This window comes from Nicotiana tabacum, chromosome 15 (assembly GCF_000715075.1).
Source record: "Nicotiana tabacum cultivar K326 chromosome 15, ASM71507v2, whole genome shotgun sequence".
Lineage (NCBI taxonomy): Eukaryota > Viridiplantae > Streptophyta > Magnoliopsida > Solanales > Solanaceae > Nicotiana > Nicotiana tabacum.
In genome coordinates this window covers 5,995,540-6,022,102 of record NC_134094.1, presented here as the reverse complement: position 1 = coordinate 6,022,102, position 26,563 = coordinate 5,995,540, and the positions used below count along the sequence as shown (strand labels likewise).

General features: G+C 35.3%; 3 protein-coding genes across 8 annotated transcripts; 1 reads left to right on the top strand and 2 right to left on the bottom strand.

Moving 5' to 3' along the window:
* Nucleotides 1–251: 251 nt before the first annotated feature.
* Nucleotides 252–4,498, bottom strand: LOC107762776 (WAT1-related protein At5g47470-like). Its single transcript, XM_075231810.1, has 7 exons — nt 3,808–4,498; nt 3,643–3,708; nt 3,140–3,256; nt 2,398–2,653; nt 1,629–1,787; nt 1,145–1,296; nt 252–659 (listed from the first exon to the last, which is right to left on the bottom strand). Exons 1-7 carry the CDS (start codon nt 4,005–4,007, stop codon nt 524–526), a joined length of 1,086 nt encoding a protein of 361 aa, XP_075087911.1. The 5' UTR covers nt 4,008–4,498; the 3' UTR covers nt 252–523.
* Nucleotides 4,499–6,213: 1,715 nt separating this feature from the next.
* LOC107802422 (DNA mismatch repair protein MSH4) lies at nt 6,214–19,031 on the top strand. 6 transcript variants are annotated; one of them, XM_016625927.2, is made up of 24 exons: nt 6,214–6,338; nt 8,345–8,548; nt 8,646–8,681; nt 8,768–8,880; nt 9,652–9,697; nt 10,465–10,511; nt 10,717–10,824; nt 11,358–11,433; nt 11,962–12,034; nt 12,126–12,271; nt 12,347–12,432; nt 12,778–12,917; nt 12,996–13,135; nt 13,215–13,265; nt 14,204–14,267; nt 15,603–15,746; nt 15,830–15,897; nt 16,028–16,086; nt 16,207–16,363; nt 16,625–16,677; nt 16,759–16,857; nt 17,818–17,932; nt 18,010–18,132; nt 18,620–19,030. In XM_016625927.2, exons 1-24 carry the CDS (start codon nt 6,273–6,275, stop codon nt 18,791–18,793), a joined length of 2,388 nt encoding a protein of 795 aa, XP_016481413.2. In that variant the 5' UTR covers nt 6,214–6,272; the 3' UTR covers nt 18,794–19,030. The 6 variants fall into 6 exon arrangements, 5 of the variants coding, with proteins under 5 accessions (XP_016481413.2, XP_016481411.2, XP_016481412.2 ...); XM_016625925.2 differs by having other exon boundaries at nt 12,126–12,432; nt 18,620–19,031; XM_016625926.2 differs by lacking the exon at nt 11,358–11,433 and having other exon boundaries at nt 10,717–10,852; nt 12,126–12,432.
* Nucleotides 19,032–20,671: 1,640 nt separating this feature from the next.
* LOC107802424 (uncharacterized) lies at nt 20,672–26,271 on the bottom strand. The gene is made up of 10 exons (XM_016625931.2): nt 26,067–26,271; nt 24,983–25,042; nt 24,850–24,889; nt 23,913–24,091; nt 23,574–23,612; nt 23,345–23,431; nt 23,171–23,231; nt 22,790–22,914; nt 21,141–21,232; nt 20,672–21,022 (listed from the first exon to the last, which is right to left on the bottom strand). The coding sequence occupies exons 1-10, from the start codon at nt 26,112–26,114 to the stop codon at nt 20,908–20,910; spliced, it is 846 nt and encodes a 281-aa protein (XP_016481417.1). The 5' UTR covers nt 26,115–26,271; the 3' UTR covers nt 20,672–20,907.
* Nucleotides 26,272–26,563: the final 292 nt, after the last annotated feature.

Below are 26,563 nucleotides of genomic sequence, written 5' to 3'. Positions count from 1 at the left end.
TAATTCTCCTATACATAATAATGAGTTATTCCTTACTATAGCATAACATATATTTATTAAATGCCTAACAAAGTTTAACTGATTAAAGAACTATTGATTCAACATATGCATCATTGAATTTTATTTATAATTATATCTAAATTTCTTTTCAAAAATTCAAAAAAGAGTTAAAATTTTTGAAAATAAAACTTATGTATGTAATTATAAATAATGAAATTCAAAAAGGAAACCTAGAATGGGAAAGCAGTATATTGCTTCGATAAATGCGATTTATATTGCAATAGCGGAATACAACTTAGTAATATTACTAGACTGTGAAATAGCCTAGTTCCTTCTTATATCAATAAATCTTTCTTCTCTTTGCATTCCTTTGAAGTCTTTTAAGCTTCAACAAGAGTGCATACACACATCATATGTAAACTAACTAAACATAAGCTGTCTACTTTGTATTATTTCTATATGTATATACAAAACAATCAAGCAAAATGAACAAGAGAAAAGAGCAACAAGAATACACTATATTTTAACTTAGAAGAGGCTTCTCCACATCATATTCATCACTTTCTGAGGAATTGGAAGAACTGATCAAATACCCTTCTTTCCCTTTAGCCCATAGCACGGAATACAGACCGATGAACATCAAAAACATACCAGCAAGGCTGCAGAAAGAAGCTATACGTCACTCCAAGTATTAACTACTCAATCAGTAGCGTACACAGGATTTTACGCAAGCAGCGTCAGCCTATTGTCAAAACTGAACTAGTACATTATTCTGCATTTCAAACTATCGACTTCTAATAAGGCTTTAATTCCATCCTAAACCAATACTTCATATTATTTTTTCAAAACGTGATGTGTGGATATGTGTGAGTATGTGTGAAAGGGAGCTTTGGCGTAACTAGTAAAGTTGCTACCATGTGACCAGGAGGCCACGAGTACGAGCCGTGGAAACAGCCTCTTACAGAAATGCAGGGTAAGGTTGCGTACAATAGACCCATGCGGTTCAGCTCTTCCCTGGACTCTGCGCATAACAGGACCTTAGTGCACCGAGCTGCCCTTTTGATGTGTGAGTATGTGCGTATGCGCGCGCTCATGTGTACATTTATTTGAATATTTTACGGAGGTTGATTGATAATGCATTTACCTTCCAAGAGTGATTGAGTCCCTTAAGGTGATTGTAGAGAGAACAACTGCTAACACAGTTCCAATGGGACTAAAAACAGAAACCAAAACTGGCCCTCTTTTCTTCATTGCCCAATTGTTAAAGCTTATGCATGCTCCACTTACAATTCCTGCCTATTACAACAAAAAATTTGTAGGAATATCAGAATCATTTATTTCCTTTACCCTACAATTTGTCTACATAACAATTTGCACATACAGAAAAAAAAAAAAAAAAAAAAGGCAGCTCGGTGCACTAAGCTTTCGCTATGCGCGAGGTCAAGGGTCGGACACAATAGCCTATTGTATGCAGCCTTACCCTGCATTTCTGCAAGAGGCTGTTTCCACGGCTTGAACCCGTGACCTCCTGGTCGCATGACAACAACTTTACCAGCTATGCCAAGGCTCCCGGGTCACCTAACAAATTGCACATATAACAATAAAAATCAAGGTAACTGATGAATTACCAGTAAGGAATAACCAATCAAGTCGCGGATATTTAAGGGAAATCCGATCTCCAAGCAATGTTCTTGAACCAACTCAACAATTACAGTCAATGCCATGCCTATAAAGGAAGTTATAGCAGACAAAGAGATTGGTGCTGGAAAATCACCCAATGTTGTTGCCTGAAAAGTTGTAAATTAACCAACATATTAGGAAGAACTACACTAGCAAAATGACACTATACAAGAAAAATGTCATAGAACTTTAGCTAGGAAATATACAGTTCATCACTAAAAGGAAAAATAGCGACGAGCTAATATACAATAACGAGGAAAAGGTTCCTTTTAGCAAGAGATTATAGCCTTGCTAAATTTAGGGAACACTAGTGCCCCATCCTCGCTCAAAATTAGCGAGGCCCTTAATAGAACGATCTCGCTCATAATTGGCGAGGCCCTTATTAGAACGTCCTCGCTCATAATTAGCGAGGCCCTTATTAGAACGTCCTCGCTCAAAATTAGCGAGGCCCTTATTAGAACGTCCTCGCTTATAATTAGTGAGGCCCTTCCTTACTAGAACATCCTCGCTCATAATTAGCGAGGCCCTTATTAGAACGTCCTTGCTCATAATAAGTGAGGCCCTTATTAGAACATCCTCGCTCAAAATTAGCAAGGAACTTATTAGAACGTCCACGCTCAAATTAGCGAGGCACTTATTAGAACATCCTCGCTCAAAATTAGCAAGGCTCTTGTTACTCGCTAATTGGGAGTAAGTATTAGTTAATACTGTCTATACCTGCAAAACAACACTACTTGATAACACCAAGATTGCAGCCATGAGATAGATTGATCCCTTGATCTTCTCTTCATTAAATATGTCAGCATCATCATCATGTGGTGGAGATGGTAAAGAAAACTGAGCCTCTTTTTTTGGTATGTGAGCATTTGAGCTACTTTGCATTAGGCTCATTAGAATTGCCCCTGTAATGCACAATAGTGTTCCTACAATTTTGACTTTGCTGTATTTGCACCTTAACTCCACCTTCTCTAATCTGCATGTAAGGTCATAGAACTTAGAATTGCAACTAAAGCAAGTAAATAATTAGAAGAAACCATTTCCCTTTCTTCCCCCTCTATTAATTATTAAATAAATAGGATTTTTACACTGTATAGCTGCCCACCCAAATATATATATATATATATATATATATATATATATATATATATATATATATATATATATATATATGTGTGTGTGTGTGTGTGTGTGTGTGTGTGTGTGTGTGTGTAATATGTGTATACCGGCTACGAGATATACAAATATTGTTGGCCGAGTGGCCAAATGTGTAACTTGCCCCTTTCATTTTTCTTTTTAAGTACTAGTATCTGATCAATAAACCTAATGTAGTCCAACTCTTTATAGGAGCTCGCGTGTAACGAGAGTTTAGTGTACCGAGATGCATGTTTTAGTAGTTTATCTAACATGATAAAGGGAGGAAATGCTAGGACAAAAATATTTGGGAGGTAGAATAATATACCCAAAGGCCCAAGCTATGAGAAAGATGAGTCCTGGTGCAAGGTTTGGCATAGCTGTTGCCATTGCAGGTGAAGTCAGATTGATTCCCTTTATGTATAAAGATTGAAATAGTGTCACCCTGCAAAAGCCAGCAAAATGTTGATGTACTAATTAAGCATGCCAAAACTTCAAACTAAACTAGCTAGCTCCAATAGGCGTATTTAGAGCGGGTTAAACAGGTTCAACTAAACTCGCTACTTTTAGCTCGAATCACTTATTACATATGCAAAAACAAAAATTTAAATATAAACATCTAATGACATCCATGCTAAGCCAGTCGGTTCTAAATGCTAAATTCGCTTTTACAGCTCCTTATATAATCTCTATTTTTTTCCTCAAATGTAAATGATTTTCATTTTCCCCTATTGCTCTTGCAACTAGACAATTCAATTTCCTCATTAATTTTGCCTTGAAAAATAAAAAAAAAAAAGGGTTAAAAGAACAAGGGAAATAAAAATAGCTTACCCTCCAAAAGAAATTAACAATAATTGAATCAATAACTTTAAACTCATTTGCCTTGGCCATTGACTCCTGCAACATTAATAACATTCATACATTAGCTTCCTTTAGGACAATTTGTTTGGAAAAAATATACATATCTGATCATTAACAAGAGAGAAAGATAGTTACCTTTCAAAAAAATAGGAGAATGGAGAAAGGATTAAAAATGTGGCAAATGATGACAAAATTACAAGGGATGAAGGTTTAAAACCTAATGACATAAGATAACTTGCTAATACTGAATTTCCTGCATATATAAATTGCATCCCTATTAATCCTCCTATCATTGCAAAATCTTCAAGAACTTCCTTCTTTTGAATTCCTTTCATTTTCCCATCAATAAATAGCTGAAATTAACCTTATGATCTTTTTTCAATTTCTCCTCCTTTTTTTTTTTTTACTAATTTTTCCTATCTAATATTCATGCTGCATGCATGAAGTTATAAAATCCTTTTCTTTCTTCTACAACCATTTATTTCCAAATTCATTGGATTCGCCTTTTTCCCTCGATATTTACCAACCAGATACGATTATGCATCAATCCGAAACAAGATACTTATCATATAGCACAAAATACGATTATTGAGCCTCAATCCGAAACAAGATTACTTGTCATATAGCACAAGATACGACCATGTCTCAATCTCTGACAAGATTTCTTGTCATATAGCACAAGATACGACCATGTCTCAATTGCAGACAAAATTACTTGTCATGTATGGCTTGATAAAAGTGACATATATAGATTGAATTCTTTATAGGGAACAAAGTGCTATTGATAATCACTTTTCATCATATATTTTCATTTTTTTTCCTCATAAATTACCTTCATTCACCTGCAATATATTGCCTCAGTATTACCAGATATTTTCATTTTTTTCCTCATAATTCACCTTCCCTTCACCTGCAATATTATGTTGGCTCATTGATCTTTTCTAGTATTTATTCTAGGTATTATTGGTTTGCAAAGAACTAGTATATGGATAATTTGTTCTTGAAAAAATATCCATTTGATTTCCTCCTAATTATCTGTTTGAGGAAGAGGAGTTTGGAAATTATGTGGCCAGGATTCTTTTGTATGACAAATGGAATGATCAATGATCACTTATTCAATTTGTTTACTGGTTTGCCATTCAGTCTGCCAAAAGGATTAAATTGAAATTAAATTTAGTTAAATGCCAGAAAAATGAGAAATATTAAATGCCAAAAAATTAACTTTTTTTTAATTATTTTTTTTTACTGTTAATAAGTACTTTGCATTTAATAGAAGTAGTATCAATATTCGACCTAATAGATTTTGCCCCTGTACTATCTAAAATTGACCAATTTTGTCTTTCGTTAATCTTTTGATTTAATATTACCCTTTTCCCTTGATCCATAACAAATCTCCAACTTGGGTTAACTTTAAATCATAACCGTTGACTGGTAAATTTGATTTTTTTTTTCTCGAAGAATTCGGACTCGTGTCCATTCATTTTATGCTGGAACTCTATTAATAACGAGGGGCCAAGGTTAACAATAAGGACATAAAATGAACCTAAAGTATAACGTATAATAAAATTGAGCAATTTCAAATGGTACATAAACAAAATTTGAATATTTTATTTTTTTGAAGAAAATAAGAAAGCGTGATAAGTTGATTAACATCGCGTGTCTTCCAATCGTAGTAATAAAAATTATGTTTGGTATAATTGGGTCAATAACGTACAATTTTAAAATGATTGACGCACCTCGTCTCAGACGGGCAAAGAGATGTATACACAATTTATTTTTATGTATATACAATTTAAATTTTACATAATAACATTCTAAAAATTTATCCTATTAAGCTTTTTTAAAAATAATTATGGATTAGGTATGATACTAAATGATTAAATCAATGTTTTGATTGCCAAGTGGTAGGCCAAAAGTCATGTTAAAGAATATTTTAGTGGTGAAAATGAAATAATTCAAATTGTAGTATCACAAGTTAGATAGTATCATTTACACCATAATAACCTCTTATAGCATGTTACTTGGAGTAATTACTAATGGGATAAGATTTTTTTATATATATAAGCAACTTATTAGGTAATTAAATATAATTTTTTTTATTAATAATTAATCAGTTATTTTATAAAAATGATAACTAACCTGAAAATACTGATTAAAATACTTATAATGCAAAGTTATCTTTACAAATGTAACTTAGAGCCCGTTTGGACTTAAGAATTTTTTTACTTTTTTTCGATTAAGTGTTTGGCCATAAAATTTTTAATTTTCACTTGAAAATAAATTTTGAAATATTTCGAAAATTTAAAAAACTCCAAAAAACCATTTTCAGAATTTTCACTCAAATCACTCACAAAACTTCAAAAATAATCCAAAATTATATTCATATCTAAACACAATTTTAATTTTCAAATACCATTTTCACTTGAAAAAAAAATCTTTTTTTTTTAAATTTTACAATTCATATGTCCAAACACCCACTTAAAATACCAGTCGGAGTCAAAACACTATGAGATTCACCCCTATATATACCTTTGGCGCGAATACCGAATTTTTTTCTAATCACTGCTCACACTTCTCAGCTGAGAGTGCTTAGAATTCAAATGGAAGACGACACCGGAGAACGATCAAGCTTCGTCATCGGCCTCATCGAGAATCGCGCCAAGGAGGTTCTCTCTCTCTCTCTCTCTCTCTCTCTCTCTCTCTCTCTCTCCATTCGTAGTATATTTCTAGGTATATCGAATGTGCAAATTTGAACTTTCATTTGAATAAATAGATGCGACTTCGCCTTATCGATACAATTTCGATATGTATAACAAGCAAAATTTGAACTACATTTGAACAAATAGATACAATTACGGCGATGTATAACAAGCATATTTGAATTTTAAACTTCATTTTGGAAAACTAGACACAAGTTCGGCGATGTATAACGAACGAATATAAACATTTTCTTTTTCGAGCAAAAGGTGCATTTTCGCGACGTAAGGAGCAAATTAGAACTTTTTTTGAATAATAGGCGCAATTTCCCTGCGTAACGAGCGGAATTGATTTATTTTTTTTGAATGAATAGGTGCGATTTTGGAAACTTTCGAGCGAATTTGATTTTTGTTTTGTTTTGAATAATAGGTGTATTTTGAGCAAGTTTAAACTTCTACTGAATAAATAGATGCTATTTTCCGATGTATGACTAGCAAATTCGAACTCTGTTTTTGAATTAATAGGTGCAATTTGACTTTAAAAGTGCTTATATCATGTTATAAATATGTGATAGCTTACTGGTTTGAGAAATTTGAGAAATGGATAAATATGATGCATGTGTTTGACGATAGCTTCGAGTTTAGCTAAGTTAAATGAAGAGATTGTATTATGCTTAATTTTACACGTATTGTCAGAGAATATGTTGATGTTTTATATCTGAAATTTATTGATGTGTTGAGGTAATCCAGATTTATGACAAAGCTAAGCAGGTAATTTTATGGCCAAACACTTATTCGTAGAACTTACAAGTTTTAGGATAGCTTCGAGCTTATCAAATTCGTAGAAGATATTGTATTATGCTTAATTTCAAATGTATGTATGAGAATGTGGATATATAATTTGAAATTCACTGGCCCCAGGGCCTAGCTCAAGTGGCAAAGGGTGGTGGATTTGTGTCTTAGGTCACAGGTTCAAGCCCCCACACCATGCAAAGCAAAGCTTGGTATTTAAGTGGAGAAGGGTAGAGGGGCGGACCCATTATCCACCGAGTTTCGAAGGCTGCGGTTGGTCCAAAGGATCGGCCCCAGACGGATTTCTCGGTCATCAAAAAAATAATTTGAAATTCACTGTATATTTTCTAACTTAGCTTGTGTTGAGTTGTGTCTCACATCGGTGGGTAATGGGTGTCTTGGTCTCCTTATATGGTCTTGGATAATCCTTACCTCATAATCTAACTTTTGGGGTTGAGTTAGGCCCAGTGTCCATTTTATCATGGTATCAGAGCCAGCCCCATTCCAATTTATTGTTACCGATGTTGGGCGCCCCCATTTATGTTGTTCTCGCTCCAGTTTGCAGGCCTGGGCGTAGGGGGTGGGTGGGTGTTGAGTTGTGTCCACATCGGTGGGTAATGGGTGTCTTAGTCTCCTTATATGGTCTTGGACAATCCTCACCTCATAAACTAGCTTTTGGAGTTGAGTTAGGCCCAAGGTCCATTTTATCAGGTTGAAAATATGGACCACTTAATGTAGTTCCTGAGAACTTTACGGCTTAAGTGATCTAGAAAGGAACCAGCTAAAGAAGCCTATGGTGCTTCTCATGCTGACGCTGCATTTTACTTTTCTTCTTGATGACTTAAATGGAGTTAGCATTTTCTTTTCTCTTTTTTAAAAAAGAATCCAACAATTACTCCGGTCGATTGCATTTAAAGAAAGAATCTGCGCCTACGGTTCCCTGGATGCAAGTCTCTTTGAGATATCAATTAAGTATTATGTAAAAGTGGATGAGTTAACAGTTGAATTTCCAAGTAACTCATAAATTCTGGTGAAGTTTGTTTCTTTAATATAACTTCTCAGGATTGAGTATTACTTGTACACGTGATAACGACTTTTTAAGTATTAAATCAGAAATAAAAAGGAAAAAGCCGTGCTTTGCTGAAGCTTCACACCCTAACTGGCAATAGCAATTTTATCGGCAGGTTGGAGTAGCTGCATTTGACTTGAGATCAGCTTCACTGCATCTTTCTCAGTATATAGAGACTAGCAGCTCCTATCAAAATACAAAGACTTTACTACAGTTCTATGAACCTATGGCGATCATTGTTCCTCCAAATAAACTGGCAGCAGATGGAATGGTCGGAGTCTCACAGCTAGCTGATGGATTTTGTTCCTCCACAAGAAAGGTGTTGCCTCTAAACATATTGGTGGCTCTATTTCGATAAAATGCGTAATTTCTAATTCTTAAAAGCTTAGGACTTATGCTTATGTTGATGTAAACAGGTTATAATGAATCGTGGTTGCTTTGATGATACCAGGGTAGTTCTGAAACTATGCGTTATTGACTCTGTTGCTTCTCCATTAAATAGCACTGACAGTACTTCATACTTTAATATGTTATGAAGGGAGCTGTACTGGTTAAAGGATTAGCTGCTAAGGAACCGTCTGCTCTTGGTTTGGACTCATACTACAAGCAATATTATTTGTGTCTGGCTGCAGCAGCGGCAACTATCAAGTGGTATGATGCTATGGTGACTTTCAATTTAATGGACATGGTATTGAAATATTTCATCTGCACTTCTTGCATGTAGAATGATAACATCAAGTTCTTTGGTCAATTCTTGAGAGCCGTGATGCAGTCCGTAGAACAGTTAGCAACAGCATTAATATCCATATCTGCTAGGCAACACTCAAATAGGCTTATTTGCTCTAAGAGTGTCATCAATGCTCTTTTCTGATACACAGTTTGCAAATTGATCCAGTGAGCTCATGAATGTCATAGTTAGTATAGGTCTAAGTTATGTGTTACTTTTCTAGAGTGTAAAAGAGCTAGCCCAAGTCAACAGATATGCCCTCAAATCACTTTAGAGGGAGCTAAAAATACTCTCCACCAATGAGTAACATTGTGGTGTTGCACTATCGACATGAGACTTTGATATCTCATCCTTAGCCCAATGGAAATACTTGTTCCTGCATTTCATTAAACTGTGTTCCTCAACTGATAAGCCACCTTTAAACATCCGAATTTCGTCAAATTAATATGTTACTTTGTTGAATACTGACTACCCTGAGTATGTGAAGACTTTCATTTATTAGCTTTTATGAAAAACTAAAACACATTCGATGCTTGGCAGGATGTGTAACCAAGAATTCATTCACATATTACCAATATGTGAATCCAAAAACGATTATTTTTCAGCATATTAAAGATGCTAGTAATTTAGAGGAAAACTACCTCTTGTTTCACTTGATTATTTTCAGATATGATATGCAAGAACATCGTGTGCAGGATTGAAGCTGAGAAAGGTGTTGTTGTGATAAATCACTCTTTACTGGTATGTGCAACTTCTCATGCATAAAAGAGCCAAACAGGAATGAAAGCAAGTAGAAAACACTTCAACTTATTGAACCTATCTACTGCAAGCATGATTTTGCCATGCAAAATGGTTTCACATAGTGCAACTATTATTTTTATTATTATGTCCATCACATTGCGCCAGATTAAAGTGTAATTTAAAGTGAAAGAAGTATGAACTAGTCCCTGTTCACCAATATTCAGTGATTTGTTTGTGATTATAGTAGTTGCAGCAACGCCAATAAATATTACCAAGAAAGAAGAATGTCTCAGATCATGTTTTCGCATACTATTGGCTAGAAAAATTTGTCCTAGTAGGTCTTAAAGTAACATATTTGTGTTAATTGGTACTTACTATGTCCAGCTTTGGTATATAGAACTAGAACATTGCAATGATGAAAACTTTCTTTCTCTATTCATTTCAATATTTGGGGGGTGAGGGGTTGGTGAGTTACCTAAGCTTTTCCTATTTCTTAGCAAAAACTGAAGTGGCATGATTTTCAACTTTTTGAAGGTTAGGATATTATTGAATATTTTGTTCACTTATGTCCTTTAAAGGGTCATATGCGCTATTTCGTTGAATCTCCTTTGGAAGAGAGATTTCTCATTTTGTGATCAAGAAACAGAAATGTTAAAAATACATATAAATGTGCCGTTATGGTGGATGTAGCATATCTAAGAATTTCATGGAACTTTGAGTTGTCAAAAGGAGCATTCGAGATTCAAAGTTGTCTTCTCTTTCCACAGGTTACCTTCAATGGATCTTTTGACCACATGAACATTGATGCCACCAGGTAGCTTCCTCATACCAAATTAGTGGATGTTGCATATCAGCTTGGATCTATCACTTACTAGTCATACTGGCTACTGAGTTCCATTTCAGCTGATAACATCAGCATAGCGCTTTCAATTATCCCAAAGGATTGTGTTTAGAAAAGTTAGAATTTATTGTAAGACTTTGTAGATGATGTAAATTTTATACTTCGTCTTTGATGGCAGTGTTCAGAACTTGGAGATAATTGAGCCTATGCACTCTTCTCTTTTGGGCACAAACAGCAAAAAGAGAAGTTTATTCCACATGCTTAAAACAACTCGAACTATTGGCGGGTATGGAAATAATTGCATTGATAAGCTGGTAATAATCTGCCAGTTCATGGTTATAAATATTTTTGTGCAATTCTATTCAGTGTGCCTCTTGTTTCACATAATATTATAATAAGGTTGTGTGATAGACATTACTTTTCAATTTCTACACCTAGATTGTGTTATCGAATATACAGAACTGTGAATGGTGTAGGGTTTAGCTTGGCTTTTGTAATACAAAGACCCTAAATTACTGGCAATCATATAGTAATTTATAAATGTCTGCGTATATATATTTGTAGACTGTCAACAATGTTAACCTGCTATATGGAGCACAGCATTGTATATGAAAAGACAGTCAGTTTTGTGCTTAATGCCTTTTGCCACTTTGTGAATACAAGAATGATAAACGTACATACTAAGCCCACGCTTGAGGCAACTTCATAATTCTTATGTTAAAGTTCTGCACAGGATGGAAAATTCTGTAATCTGTCTATTTCAGTATGCTGTGCACCTGCAACATAAATCTGTGTTTGCTTGATCATACTCCACCGCAGGACTAGACTTCTGAGGGCAAATCTTTTGCAGCCTCTGAAAGACATAGAGACAATTAACACTCGACTCGATTGCCTGGTAGGTTTTCAACGTATTGCATGAGACAGAAGAATATATAACATGCTCTGCTACTATAGAATCAGATTTTGCTACCATCCCTCCAGAAAATTTTCATGTTATTTTCTACTTTCGTTTAGAAATTTTCTGCGTTAAGAAATTCTCTATTGTGGTTGTATCTCCTCTAGAAGATCTATTTTATTGAGAGCAAGTCTTCTCAGGAAAAGGCTTTGTTTTTTAAATGTTAGTGTTGCTTTGGGTGGTCGAAACAGGAAGGAGGAGATTGAGGATTCTCTGAACTACTAGCTGAACTGAGGTGTTCTACAGAAAAATTAAAGTTTTTAAGACCGAGGGGAATATGCTGTTTGATTACAGCTACCAGATTATGCGATCACACTGGTCATTACTTGATTGAGTTTTGGTTGCAATAACATTTAACCAGCCTGCAGCTACTTTTTGAGTGTTATTATCTTGTAGTTTATGCCGTGCCTTTCAGGATGTAATGTGTTCCAGTCAAAACCTGTGACACTTTTCTCATTTTATATCCAGGATGAGTTGATGAGCAATGAGCAGCTATTCTTTGGCTTGTCTCAGGCCCTTCGTAAGTTTCCGAAAGAAACAGGTAACCACATAATAGAAAGGAGGTTGATTCTCTCTTGTATTCTATATGGCTTGTCCCATTTCAGAAAGTTGACCTATGTTTGTCCATCCAGATAGGGTCCTTTGTCACTTCTGCTTCAAGCCAAAGAGAGTTACTAATGAAGTCTTGGCTTCGAATAATGGAAGGAGGAACCAAATTATGATATCCAGCATTATTCTTCTCAAAACCGCTCTTGATGCTTTACCGTTACTCTCCCAGGTGCAGCATCATTGTTGGGGGCAGGCGTTCACTTTTCTGTATCTTATATGGTACAATGATGAGCTTGTGATTCAGGTGCTTAAAGAAGCCAAGAGTTGTCTGCTTGGAAATGTTTACAAGTCCATATGTGAGAATGAAAAATATACTTCAATCAGGAACAGGTAACGTTCATATTTGCTTAGATACCTGACTCTTTCCTCCAATCCCCCTCCATGTTGGTGAGGCCCTCTTCAGAATTCAGACAGTTCCATTTTTACATTGTTAATGTATCTTGAATCTCCTCCACCTCAATCCCCTCTAGGAGGACTTTCTTCTTTTTCCATTCTTGTTTTTTCGAAAGAGAGAATTCCTGTTCCTCCTTAATTTTGTCTAACATCCATGAGCTAATTATTCCTCTGCATCTATCAATCCTTGTAACTGATTTGCAGTTCTAATATGATTTAGGATATTCGATGAATACTGCAATTTATATGTTTATTTTAACCATGTGATATTTGTTCTCTCAGAATTGGAGAAGTGATTGATGAAGATGTCCTTCATACACGAGTTCCTTTTGTTGCACGGACACAGCAGTGTTTTGCTTTTAAGGCTGGAGTGGATGGGCTTCTTGATATGGCCCGTAGATCATTTTGTGATACCAGCGAAGGTTTTTCTGCCATATTACATGTTCGTTTTCCTTCTAAGCTCATTGTCTTAGTTTCTAACACAAACACTGAATTCGTAGCTGTACACGACCTCGCAAATAAGTATCGTGAAGATTTCAGACTGCCAAACTTGAAGATCCCATTCAATAACAGGAAAGGGTTTTACTTTAGCATTCCGCAGAAGGACATACAGGGAAAACTGCCGAGCAAGTTCATTCAGGTTGTCATGCTATGTTAAAAATTAAACTGTTCTTAAGCATTCATGCTTCTTTTCCTCTAACAACTTTCACACTAATCAGGTCATGAAACATGGAAACAATGTACATTGCTCCAGTCTTGAACTTGCTTCAGTAAGTATTACCTGACATCCATTGCTACATTCCTCTGTAGGCTCCATTTGGTTTGGTGCAAAACATTTTCCATAAGATTTGTTCTTGCAAATTTTTATGAGGAAAACCATTTAGTGGATCAGCGTAAAATGTTTTCAATATGCAATAATGTGAAAGGTAAGTGTGGGAATACTGTCTGGTGATATAGTTGCATAGGTTGGTGAAAGCAAGTGTTAAGCAAGGACAGAGACAACTGTAGTGGAGAATGACTAACACTCCTGAAAATATGTAAATTGTTTTCTTTCATGTGGTGTAAAATACTTTTTAAGAGTTTAAGACAATTAAAGTAACTAGAAAGTAAGAGCAAATATTTCAGGAGGAGGGCAAACGTCTTAAACATAGCCATAGTGTTTAACTTTATAGAGTTCGCTATGCGATCATTCTTTCCTTTGGATGGTCTTCTGAATCTGTTGGACTTCTTTGCACTTCTAGAACCTGTTGTGACCTGAAGTACTGCATGATGTAGTGGTGTTTCCCGAAAGATAGTAAACAAATTAGTTGAGGATAGGGATGGCACTTTTGAGTTACACCCTGATCTATGTAAACGTGAAAGAGGCAGGCTGTTCAGGAATTGGTTAACCTCAAAATTTGTGGCATTCTGTCTTAATCTGTACAGAGCTTCGTGTCTGTATGTGCTGACTGTGACTGAAACTTTTAAGATTCTGTCATTGATCCAAATATTACTCATTCCCTTCTGTTCACATGTAAGCATCAAATTTGATATTAGAATATCCATCAACTAGCAGATAAAATTCCTTTTGAACCAAGGACTGTTTTATTTGGATACAGTTGCATTATCAACCTATTCGCTCTTTTTGTGAAAGAATGTACCATTTCATAATCCTTAACTTTGCTCATAGATGAGGTGGTTATTCTTCATTCACTGCTTTTATTCACAGTTGAATGCTAGGAACAAGTCTGCAGCTAAAGAGTGCTGGTTGAGGACTGCATTCTGCCTGGAAGGTAAATTGATGGTTGAAATGTACAACCTTTTCTGCTATTGCCATTGAATCCCTTGTCTACCTAATCAAATCCTTGTCTTTTCAGCATGACAATATTAGCGGCTACTTCATAACTAAGGCATTTGCTTCATAAAGCTTTGATTTTTTGGGGTGCTTCCATGGGGCAAGAAGAAATGATTTGAACATATTATGGGTTTTTCATCTTATGTCAGCAAAATCTTTTGGTGTTTGAATTTTGAACTAAGGCAACTATCGGGACTATTTTTGATCCTTATGTTTGTGGTTTTAGTCGTATGTTGGGACAAAGTTGATGTAGCACAATTTAGTGGATCGGGAACTTGAAATAAGAGTGGAAACTTTGGGGCTGATCCTTCGTTGTTTAATTGCTGAAAAGATGCTGAGAATAGTAGGGTATATTTCCTGCGAATTCAGTACAAAATACCGTGTTAGTATAGTGCCCTTGACTCAAGAATATGATAATATAGCCAAAAATTTGTCAGCAGATCAGCTTAATGTTAACACATAAATTTAGATAAAAAATCATTATGACATCTTTAAAGCTTTGGTAAAATAGCAAGAATGATCTTACATCTTATCTTTTTCCTCTTGCATTCTGCATCAAAACCCCACAAGAGATGCAAAGCTTAGATGGTCTATCAGGCTTGATTGCAATGAGAGACTAGTCCACTTTCTTTTTAAAGAGAGCTTTTATATATGTTAGCAGAGGCCAAAATCTCTGATAAAAGCTTCCAATAATATTTTTAATTCTCATTGCCTGCCCTGGGCTCTGGTAAATATCTGAGTAGTAGTTTCCATGCATCTTAATGATTCTACAATAGCATAGCTCCAGACATGGACTTCTTCCCTTCATTATATGGGTAGCCAGATGCTTAGCAACAGAGTACCAGTACTTAAGTATCGCCGCACTTGCACATAGTATATGTTTGCCCACTATCAATTGTGGCGCTCCTTCTGGCTAGAAAATATGAATTGGATAGTCATACACTGGGTTTACCACTAAATCCACTAGTAATGACATGTTGATTAGAATCATAGGGATTTCTCTGAATGAGATTGAACGGCAGCTCTTGTTAATGTTCTCTTCCTTTCTTTCTGTACTTGGAAGATTACTCCCCTTCTCATGGTTGGTGCTTCAATACTAATATGAGTTTTCTTGCGTATCTGACAATTCTGCTCAACATTTAAAAAATGCATCTTTAACCTGTACTGACATATAACATACTCAGGGAAGTGCCATGCTCTTCATTCTGTTTACCCTGTTGTTATTTGAGAACTCATCCTACTTAAAAGTCTTGCCATTTCATACTAAATGCAGCATTAATGGATGCAATACGAGAGGATGTCTCTGTGCTTACCGTTCTTTCAGAAGTGTTGTGCCTTTTAGACATGATGGTGAATTCATTTGCTCACACGATATCAACAAAACCAGTTGATAGATATACTAGACCTAATTTTACATGTGAGTATTTAATCACAACTCCCTATACTTACTAGGTGACAAGATATGAAGAAGTTGATCGCTTAATTTTTCTTCCCTCATAGGTGATGGCCCATTGGCAATTGATTCTGGACGGCACCCCATTCTGGAAAGCATAAACAATGAATTCATTGTATGTTAGTTTCTTCTAAAAATCTTAGTAAAAGTTTGAAATTTCTCTCCACATAGCAAGTTAATGACTTTTCTACTTGGATACTGGAAATTTCTGAACATGGACGTGGTGATTGAATTCTCTTTTTCAGCCAAATGGTATCTTTCTTTCTGAAGCATCAAATATGGCTATTGTAATGGGCCCAAACATGTAAGGAACCGTGTTCCTTAATAGCATCAAATTTCTTAATAAGTACTTTGAGACAGTTTTTACATTAGCTTTTGGTTGTCATTTTTCTACCTGATAACTCCCATATATTGATTTTTGTAGGAGTGGAAAAAGTACTTATCTTCAGCAAGTTTGTCTAACTGTCATCCTTGCTCAAATTGGTTGCTATATTCCTGCTCGGTTTGCCACTTTGAGAGTGGTCGATCGTATTTTTACAAGGATGGGAACAATGGACTGTCTCGAATCAAACTCTAGCACGGTATGATCCTCTAAGGCTCTAATTTTGAATGGTATATTGTGGTCTGAAAGTTCTATATTTTAGAATAGCATTGATTTTGTTCATATATTTATGCAATAGTTAGTTGTACTTGTGAAAAAGCTTAGCGTTAGTTTAGCTAAGTTTCTGGTGAAGTTTGACCTCTTCAAATTGCAAATTTTGCTCTTTATATTTGAATCGTCTTCTCATGGAGATGGCCGATACAGAAATCACCAGTATTTAGTGTAACTGTGGTTTGTGCAGTTCATGACAGAGATGAAGGAGACGGCTTTTATAATGCAAAACGTCTCCTCTAGGTAGATCGTTTCACAAACTGTTTTCACAAAATTGGCATGAAGGTTTGTCTGTGTGATTTGAACCTCCTTTGCTGGATACAGAAGTCTGATCGTTATGGATGAATTGGGGAGGGCGACTTCGTCCTCTGATGGATTTGCAATCGCATGGAGTTGTTGTGAGCAGCTATTGGCACTTAAAGCGTAATCTCAAAGCTCTCTTTGTATTTCAATGTTAAAAGGCAATATGGTTAAGCAGCCCAAGCATGTATTTCATAACAAAACCTATAACTAGAAGATTAGCTAGGTAGCTTATATTTTACATTGTATGAACTGCAGTAAAGTTTGAAATTTAGGCTTTAATTTTGCCCTTTATAAGTTGAAGGAACATTTTGGTAATTGTGAACTGCTAAAAACCCTGCTCTTACCTGGATACTATAAATGGTAGGAAGACTACCAATTCTGGGGCTTCTAAGAAGCAGGATTCAATTAAGGAACGAAAAAATTAGAAACCAATCAAGAATGTTAGTAAACCTACAAAAGACTTCTGCAGTATACCAAGGGAACATCATGCTTGAAAATTTTCTTCTTTTGTTATTTGAATGTGGAAGTTAAATACTAATAAATACTGAACTGGACCTTGAAACAGGGAGTGAACATCGTGTTGTCGCTACATTTTCTTGCAAGAAGTAAATGCCTTTAGCACTCATCTGTGGGGGCACACGTAGGATTGTTCACTGAGCCTTTAAAGTTCCTTATAGAGAAGATATTATCCTAATGGATTTCTTCATTTGTTTTGTGGAGATTGTTAATAAAATTCTTCATCTTCTCACTTCCTAGATTTCATTATTTCTCAGAGTTAAATTTTAGACTTCATAATTCTGCTTAGCATATTGGCAGAGAACTGCTGGGAGGTGTTTGAATGTATTTTATAGTTGTTATGTAATACATACAGCCAAGTTTCATATTCCAACCCATGTATATACCTCCATTTTCGTCTCTTTGGTCGTATAAGACCTTTTCATATAGTGAGCCCAGCTTGTTTGAGACTGCGGTGTAGTAGTGGTTGTAGCGCGCACTTAGATTTTTCTGTTTTTCCCCGGTAAGAGAGGTGAAGGGGTGGATTTCTTGTCCAGAGTGTGATTCTTTTTAAGCTGTTTTCAGGTACTCAATATTTGCTACTCATATGGAAAATCTTTCAGAGCTAGCCACCATGTATCCGAATGTGAAAATTCTTCATTTTGATGTTGATGTGAGGAATAACCGCATGGACTTCAAGGTATATCTCTGAATCATTCAATGGTTTATAGCCAATTTATACCTGACTACTTATTTCTTCTTGTGTTCCCTTCTTAGTTTCTATTGAAGGATGGACTGCGTCACGTGCCACATTACGGCCTTATGTTAGCAGGGGTAGCTGGACTACCAAGTTCAGTAGTAGAAACTGCCAAAAAAATCACATCTAGGATTAAAGAGAAGGTAATTTATTTTAACTTCAACAAACAATGTCTTGTCTGAGAAATTGCCATTAGGTGTTCAAAATACTTTATGGTTCAAACAGGAAAGTAGAAATCACAGTAACTATCTTTCATCTTACAACAACAACATGCCCAATGTAATCCCATAAGTGGGGTCTGGGGAGGGTAGTGTGTACTCAGACCTTACCCCCTACCTTGTGCACGCAGACCTTACCCCTTTCTTGCATCTTAGACTATTTTAAATCTGCCATCAACGTATCACAATCTTACTTCTTCATCCAATCTTGGGACCGACTATGCTTTGTAGACCTCACATAGGCGCGGAGGTTATCTCATCTTTGCATTTTCAAATATTTCTAACCATGAGATTTCCAATGCATTTGCATTACTTCACTGAATTTTGTGCTTCGATTTGCCAAGCTTTGAGAAAGTTAGAATTGCACATGCATGTTATGTTGATTGGATTGCCTTTTTTTGCCTTCGTATAGGAAATGAAGAGAATGGAGGTGAATTACAGACAGTATCAGGACTTACAATTGACTTACCAAGTGGCTCAACGGCTGATGTGCTTGAAATTTTCGGATCAGGATGAAGATTCTTTGAGGGAGGCTCTGCAGGATCTCAAAGAAAGCTACTTAAGTGGTAAGCATAAAGATAATTAGAATTTACTCCTCATATCTTTCTTCTAACATTAAGAATCTGATTTGTATACATCTAGACAATGAACATTAGGAAATACGTTCATTGAGATAACTACCTAGAAGGAAGCAGAACTCTGAATGTTTGATGATTTCTAGTGATGATGGATTTGAGTTAACACAGAGTTGGTCTAGATCGTTTTGCAAGTACGGTTATTTCGACTAGGGGCGGCTCAACGAAGTTGGTGGCCTAAAGCCAAATTGTATTAAGAGGCCTATTTCACAAAATTCATGTAACAGTTAGACACAAAAGAGCTTCTGTTCTAATCAATGAGTCAATTAAATATGAGAAAATAGCTAAATCAAAGAAACAGAGTTTGAAATTGGAAAGAGAAATTTCAAAGTCATGTAAAAGAAAGGAGGAAAAATTAGAACGGAAGAGGAAAATAAATATGCTACTAACAAGCCGGAGATTTGTCGCTCTTTACTCACTCATTTGTACATTCTTAACCAAATAAACAAATATTAAAATTTGGTCTCTTAAGAGTAATTAGATAAGATATATAATACATAATAATATAGTATAATATTTTTGGGGCCCCCTAGAATTTGGGGCCCAAAGCAATGGCTTGAGCAGCCTTACCCTCTAGCCGGCCCTGATTTAGACACACCAATTTGGGAACAAAACTACTTGTTTTTTTTTGGGTAAAGATGGGTCTAAAATTCAGGTGGACTTTTTACGAATGGTTCTATAAAAAACAACTTAAGAATATGAAGTAACACCTCGCAATATGATTGGCGAATAGCCGAACGCTTTCTTTTTAAAATGGTGGACTTTGGACTAGTTTGTGTGCACCTTAATTATTTGACTAGATATCTACTACCTTCCATCAGCGTAATCGAGTAACTCTATACACACAAAGTTTAGACAAATAAAAAAAATATCACCTAGCATTGTTTTAATTTTCTATTGGGATTCGAACATGGGATTTCAAGGTTTACAGACACACCCCTTTGGGTGCCATTTGTTTGTCAACTGTTACCACAACTTTGGGGTGGGGGGGGTGGCGCTTGTCACTCACACAAGTTTATATGGATATAGACCTGAGATTATAAGCAATTTTGCATTTGCCCCCACCATAATAGGCACTTGAAACATATTGTAGACACTTGAAATTTTAGTAAATCAAGATAAATCCTAAATTCAAGACGATTCTTGAAATATTAGGAGTCTATTAGGGTTACTTGGTGGCTACTCCACCCAAACCCTAATTCATGCATATAAATAAGGCTACATATGTCCTTCAAAGAGGATCTCAACAATTCTATAAACTCCTCGAATATGCACAAAGATATCAAATATATGATCTTTGAAATTCCATAAAACTCTTGGAATATTCATTAAGAAATCAAAGGCATGTCAAATATGTCTTGCTCAAAGTTCAAGTAACATTCAAGATCCAAATGAAGTGTTGCTACATGCTTCTTGATAATCGTACATCAAGAAGATGCATATCATCCTACATGCGAGAAATACGCCGCTAAGACCCTCGAATTATGGATAATAAATCGGAGGAAGGAATCAAGGGATAAACAGAGTTGTAACCCGCAATGTTTATCAATAAAATCCTTTTTTCTTTATAGTTGTTTGTAATTGCAATTTTATTTTCCTACGAAAATTCGTTGCAAACACATATATTGCACTCTATAAAGTATAAATAAGCTAGATAAACTATATTATCCAATTCTAAATTCATACAATGAAAAAGAAAAAGGGAACTTGTAAGTAATAAATCAGGCAACAATTTATTCTCAGTTTTGACAAATATATATAAGAGTAATGAAACTTCTCCGGTAATCCATGGTATTCTAAAATGAACAGATAGATTTTGCAGTTATTGAACCAGAAAAGCCGTCCAGCTATGATTGGAAGTTTCAAATACATTATACAAGTGAGCACTTCCCATTGCTTTTACAGTTTTCTATACCAAACTATGCCACAATTGAAAGAAAGTCATAGCCCTGCTTACTGTTACTCTATATCTGTAATTAACATTCAAATGCCTGTCAATCCAAAAAAAGGCTTAGAGGACGCAACGAACAATCTACAATTTTGTGAAAATGAAAAGTGAAAAGGTTCAAATATCTGTCAAGATCAATGATGACACAACAACAACATAAGCTAGAAAGAAGAAAATTGCTATCTGAATGAAGAATTTGGGATTGTCCCTCATGTTTGGAGATGTTACCGCCCTGCAACAGCGAAAAAGAAACATTGTCAATTTTCAACCATAGGTGCAGCAATTTGGATGACTGAAAGTAGCACTGTAATTTAACAAGTACAAATGGTTTCATCGTCTAGGAGAAATACCTAGCAATGCGTTGTGAAAGCCGAAGAAAAGGCATGCTTTGAATAAATACAATACCAGGCCCCGTTAGAACAGCTGTTACCATATTATCATTCTGCAATCATACAAATATAGTTGGGACAATCTGTCTCAGGAACCAAATCATAAGATAACAACGGCAAACCCAAGTCAGATTAGTTCCGCAAAGCAGAAGGCTAAACATATATTTTCATAGAAAATCAAGAGTCACAAGTCAGGTTACTTCAATCATTAATGAGGAGCTCAGGTAATATTGAAGTAAACAGCTTAATAAAAGGTTGCAATCTCAGACATACTAACGGAAGGAATCGCTTTAAAAAAGCCCTGAAACCCTCAACTTCGAACAGATTATGACCAGAATATTAATTTGAAAAAAAGATCTACTCTATTGTTTCTTTGGTCTCACTTGGCCTTGTTGATATACTCATTTCATTGTATCACTACATGAACATCTTAGAGATGGCGACTGAAATACCAAAATATCCTTATAAAGCTGAATGACACTCTTGCCCTTCTATTAAATATTATTGCTAAATTGTTTTTGGATAGAAATGTAAATACTCATTATAATAAATACCATATTAGATATAAATTCTATATAATGAATGTGATGCCATAAGTGAACATTCACTATAATAAATACTACTAATAAAGTTATTTCTTAAACATCTCATGCATGTATAAAAAATTTCTAGAGCTTGCATTTACGATAATTCTCTGTTTATTTCTCTTAACTCGAAAATTTTCAGATTTTTTTATGAAGGAAATCATTTTCTTATAAATACAATCATTATTCAAAACATTTATCTATAATGAACAAAATTAAAAATATATATTTATATATTAATGAATAATAATCATGCTTTCTAATCTCTTCCCCCTCTTCTAATTAATATCAACAGAATTATAGTATTTTTAAAATATATTATATTACTTAGCATGGGATACACTGCAACGCACGTATCCAAGAACTAGTATCAAACAAAAGGATGGGAATCGACTTTACATACTAACTGAAACACAAAAATAAACATTTACAGAAGAAACTACACTTTTTTGTTTATTCTTCTCTTTCTTTGTTAACTTTTAAAGATAAATGAAAGTAAAAGCCCCTCCTAGAAGAGAGCAACGAGGAGAGATCAGTCCTGCAGTAAAGAAAGCTCAGCTAAAATTAATACCAAGTAGGGTTTATGGGTTCAAATGTTGCTTTTGGTAGATGATAACTGACCTTTTCAAATTCCTTTTATTTTAAGGTGATAAACATCTGGGACAGGTTGCATGCATGTTAACTAGTCTACCAGATACTTGCTACCTCTCACCAGCGCGCAGGTGCCAAGTAGTTACGTCCACCAACTCCTAGACATATAGGAAGAGATCACCTAATTTTTTTTTACCTTTGCAGGGACTTTAACCTTGATTTTCAACACTACTCTTATGAACAACAAATACGTTTTTTTTAAATCATTGAACAACAAGATGTTACGAGGAGGACAAAGAATGAAACAAGAAAACCCAAATGATTACTGCCAGCAGAGGTATCTCTTGATACGTTAATTGATGAATATTATTCAGCAATAAACAGTTAGGATGAATGAAAGGAGAAATCAAACGAAGCAGACATGTGAAAACATACCCCAAATACCACCCTTCTCATGGGTCCATTGTATTTTATTTGAACATTGACAGTTGATGATACTGCAACAATGCTTGGCACATCAACAGCAAGTACTTCACCCACCTCCAGATTTTTCTGTACAACTGAGGAAGAAAAACAAATATTGCCCGACGAAATGAATCAGTAAATAGAACTTGTGATTAAAACTTCTTAATCTTACATCTCAAAATAAAATGGTCCAAGCAATCTTATTTAAGTTTAAATGATAGGGTGCTGGTTCAGACAAACGCACGTAAGACAAAAAAACTTAAATGAATAGCCACCATCTTTCTAGGCATCATCTTTAATATTCTCCACAGAAGTCTATGTTTATTAGTTAACTGGGATTCAAAATCTTACCAGAACCACCTCCGACTACAAATGCAAGCCCTTGGCCTGATATCTTCTGCCTTAAGAATCCCTGGAAATGTTACAAGCATATTAGTCAAAGATTCAACCTGTTTGTAGCAATTACCGTCAGCAAGGCTGAAAATCATGCCTGTATATAAAGTCAAGACAATTTTATCATCTCACCTCTGCATTAGCAACTAGGTTACGTGGCCTTTGGTCGATGGAATTACTGACTTTGACATCATTAATGGAGCAGAGAAATGCATCTGGCTACAAAATAATATTCTTGAAGTCATGTGTCAAGGTAGAAAACATACTTTACCAGTAAACACTTAAAGCAATCAGGAGGGGCTTACAAGAAAGAGAATTTGCAAGAACTAAAAAGGATATTAAGATAAAGAATTATCTTTACCTGGCATAAGATTTCACCTCCAAACTTCGCTAAATCAATCTGTGTGGGAACAATGAAACAGAAGCAACAAATACCAATTTATTTAGTAATAGTATATGTAAACAGAATCATCCGTACTAACAATGTGTAACTAAACTGTGGAGTCTCACAGTTTTCTCGATCTAATACCTTTCTAGGTAACCCCGGTGCGAGAACAAATAAGACATTATACTTATTGGTGGTTAATTATCCTGCACTTCTATCCCCAATTTCCGGATTGTGCACATGCACAAGCGTGTACTCACTAAAGAAGATTGTATAACCAAACAAGATGAAAATATAGTTTGGATGTGAACGAACCGGAAGGATTCTTGCCAGAGAAGGAGCAGCTATTCCAACAAATCCATCAGTTGTACCTGTATTGTGAAGAACTATGCTTGTAATAGTCTTTCCAAAAAGCCATTGCCAAACACCTGCTTCATTTTCAGTGGCATAAACATTTTCCATCTGGATGGAACCAGACATATAGCACATGGACCCTGCAAAGCATTCCAACTTCCCCGTAAGTCAGGTAAGAGCGAGTAGTAAATAGCAAATGTCAAAATATAATTTGGCATCCTTGAATATTTGATTAAAGCCATACAAAAAATCCTTTGAGCGTGAATCTATGACCTGATAAGATACAATGCTATCCGTATACACAGGGCACTTAACATACAGCTGACAAAATAAGAATCCCTTGTTCATCAGGAACTTATATATGCCCGATACACCTGGCGTATCGTTAAGCATTGAAGAGGAAACAGTAAATACAACAAGCATTAGTGGGGATGCCCTGATTACTATCATGAGTCGATGCAAGCAAGATTATTGACTCAAATATACAGACAGTTTATCATTCTTCTAGGGTGGGTGATTCAAAACGACAATCTTCTAGAAGGCAAGCCTATTTCTAATGTCACACAGACTTAACCAAATATTTTTGTGTTAGGCTTCAGGGGCTCGTCTTTCTTGCATAAGGTGTGGAAACATGCAAGGGAACGTTTTAAGTACTCCACGCATACTTATTCACCCTGAGGAAATATCCACTCAACTAGTTGGTCAAGTTGTAGATTTTACAAATAGCTAACCGAACTGATTCCATTCTTTAATGTTTATCAAATGAAGATATTTTACATTGTGTTCGGCATACAGCTAACCCAAACAAACAAGTGAGACTTCTTATGAGCAAATCATATACATAAAAAAATAGATAAGCAAGAGGCTTCCTTTATAAAGAATATGATTAGTGACATACCAGGTTTTGAAATAATCCTTTCTTGTGGCTTCAACATAATCTGAAATGTAAATAGAGAAAGGGAAACAAATATAATTAGATCAACCATATGATTTTCCTCTTATAGAGAAGACAAACTACATGCTGACATTACCTGAACAATCTGAGCTTCACCACCCAGAATTTGGAAAGGTGTTACTGCATCTTGCGGACTCTATACAGCAAAATATAATACAATGGTCAGGATAATAGCTTTGCCTACACAGTGGAAGGGCGAGATGCTACATTGTTTTATTTAATTCGAACGAAGTTACTACATTGTCGTCCAAGCTGAAGAGTTTATAACTTCACTCCCTAAAGATGATTCAGAACCCAATTATGAATGTAACGATTGTCAAAAGGATCTCATAACATTAACTAAGGACAGTTGGTAAAGTCCAGAGACACAACTACTGTTGCAAATAAAAGACACCCTTGATAATATCAATGAATCAATCATTAAGCGACAATAGCAAATCCTCTATATCTGTTCTATTCAGACTTATTTCACTCTAATACTATACCTTTAAACATACCGTGAAAAAAAAAACAGTTGTACCACAAACTCCCAAACACTCGGCAAACTAAATTACTATAGATGCAAAATTAATTGCACCATATAAAGAAAAGAGCACTTCAACAAATAATTGTACTCCCCTAAAAATCATCAAATTCATAACTTCTCCTCGTAATGTGATTCGCGAAGCAGTAAAGTTTCCTTCTTTTTACTCTTTTCCGAACTAAATTACTATAGATACAAAATTAATTGCACCAAATAAAGAAAAGAGTACTTCAACAAATATTAGTATTCCCATTTAAAAGTCTTCACAACACCAAATTCATAACTTCTTCCATAATGTGATTTACCAAACTGTAAAATTCAGCTCTTTTAACCCTTTTCCCGACTAAAAAGCAAATATTGTTATTGTCAATTATTGATTCTTTCACCACCACCACCACCCCACCCCACCCCACCCCACTCCCAAAAAAAAAACAAATTTGATCTGTAAAAACAAAACTCAGTATCTGCAATCACTATGTCTATAATTTTAACTTTCAAAATAAAGCTGTATCAATTCATACTACTACCACATATACTACGCTGCAGCTAAACCAGCACCCGTTAATGAAATTCTGGATCCGACTCTGAACAATATCTAATTTAAGGAGAAATTCGAATAATAAAAACGTAAAATTACCTGATAAACAAATGGTTGAAACGGCGTCGAGAAGAATGGGGCAGCCATTGATATATAGAATAATACAGATTTCGAAAAGCACGAATTACTTAGAAAAATTCAAGCTTAGGGGTTTTCAGATCGCCGGAAGATCAATTTTCGGATTCTTTTTTTCTTTTTCTCTTTTTTTGGTATTATTTACCAGGTTTTTTTTTTGGTTTTGCTCAAACTAGAATGGTATTAATGAGGTTACATATTAAAACATTTAATTCCATAATTACCCTTGATTTTCATTTGATTTAGTATACATCTTACTGGCTCGCTGCATAAACAGTAGTGGTAGTTTAGTCAATTCAGGACTTAAAAGTTTAATTTATGAATTATTTTTGTAGTTGTATTAATTATGTTATGTTTGCTGTTCGGTTAGTTGTAAGGATTGCACGTCATAGCCTGATGACATGGCAATTTTTTATTGGTTAACGTATCCACGTCGACTTGGTCTCACTTGTCCACCCTGT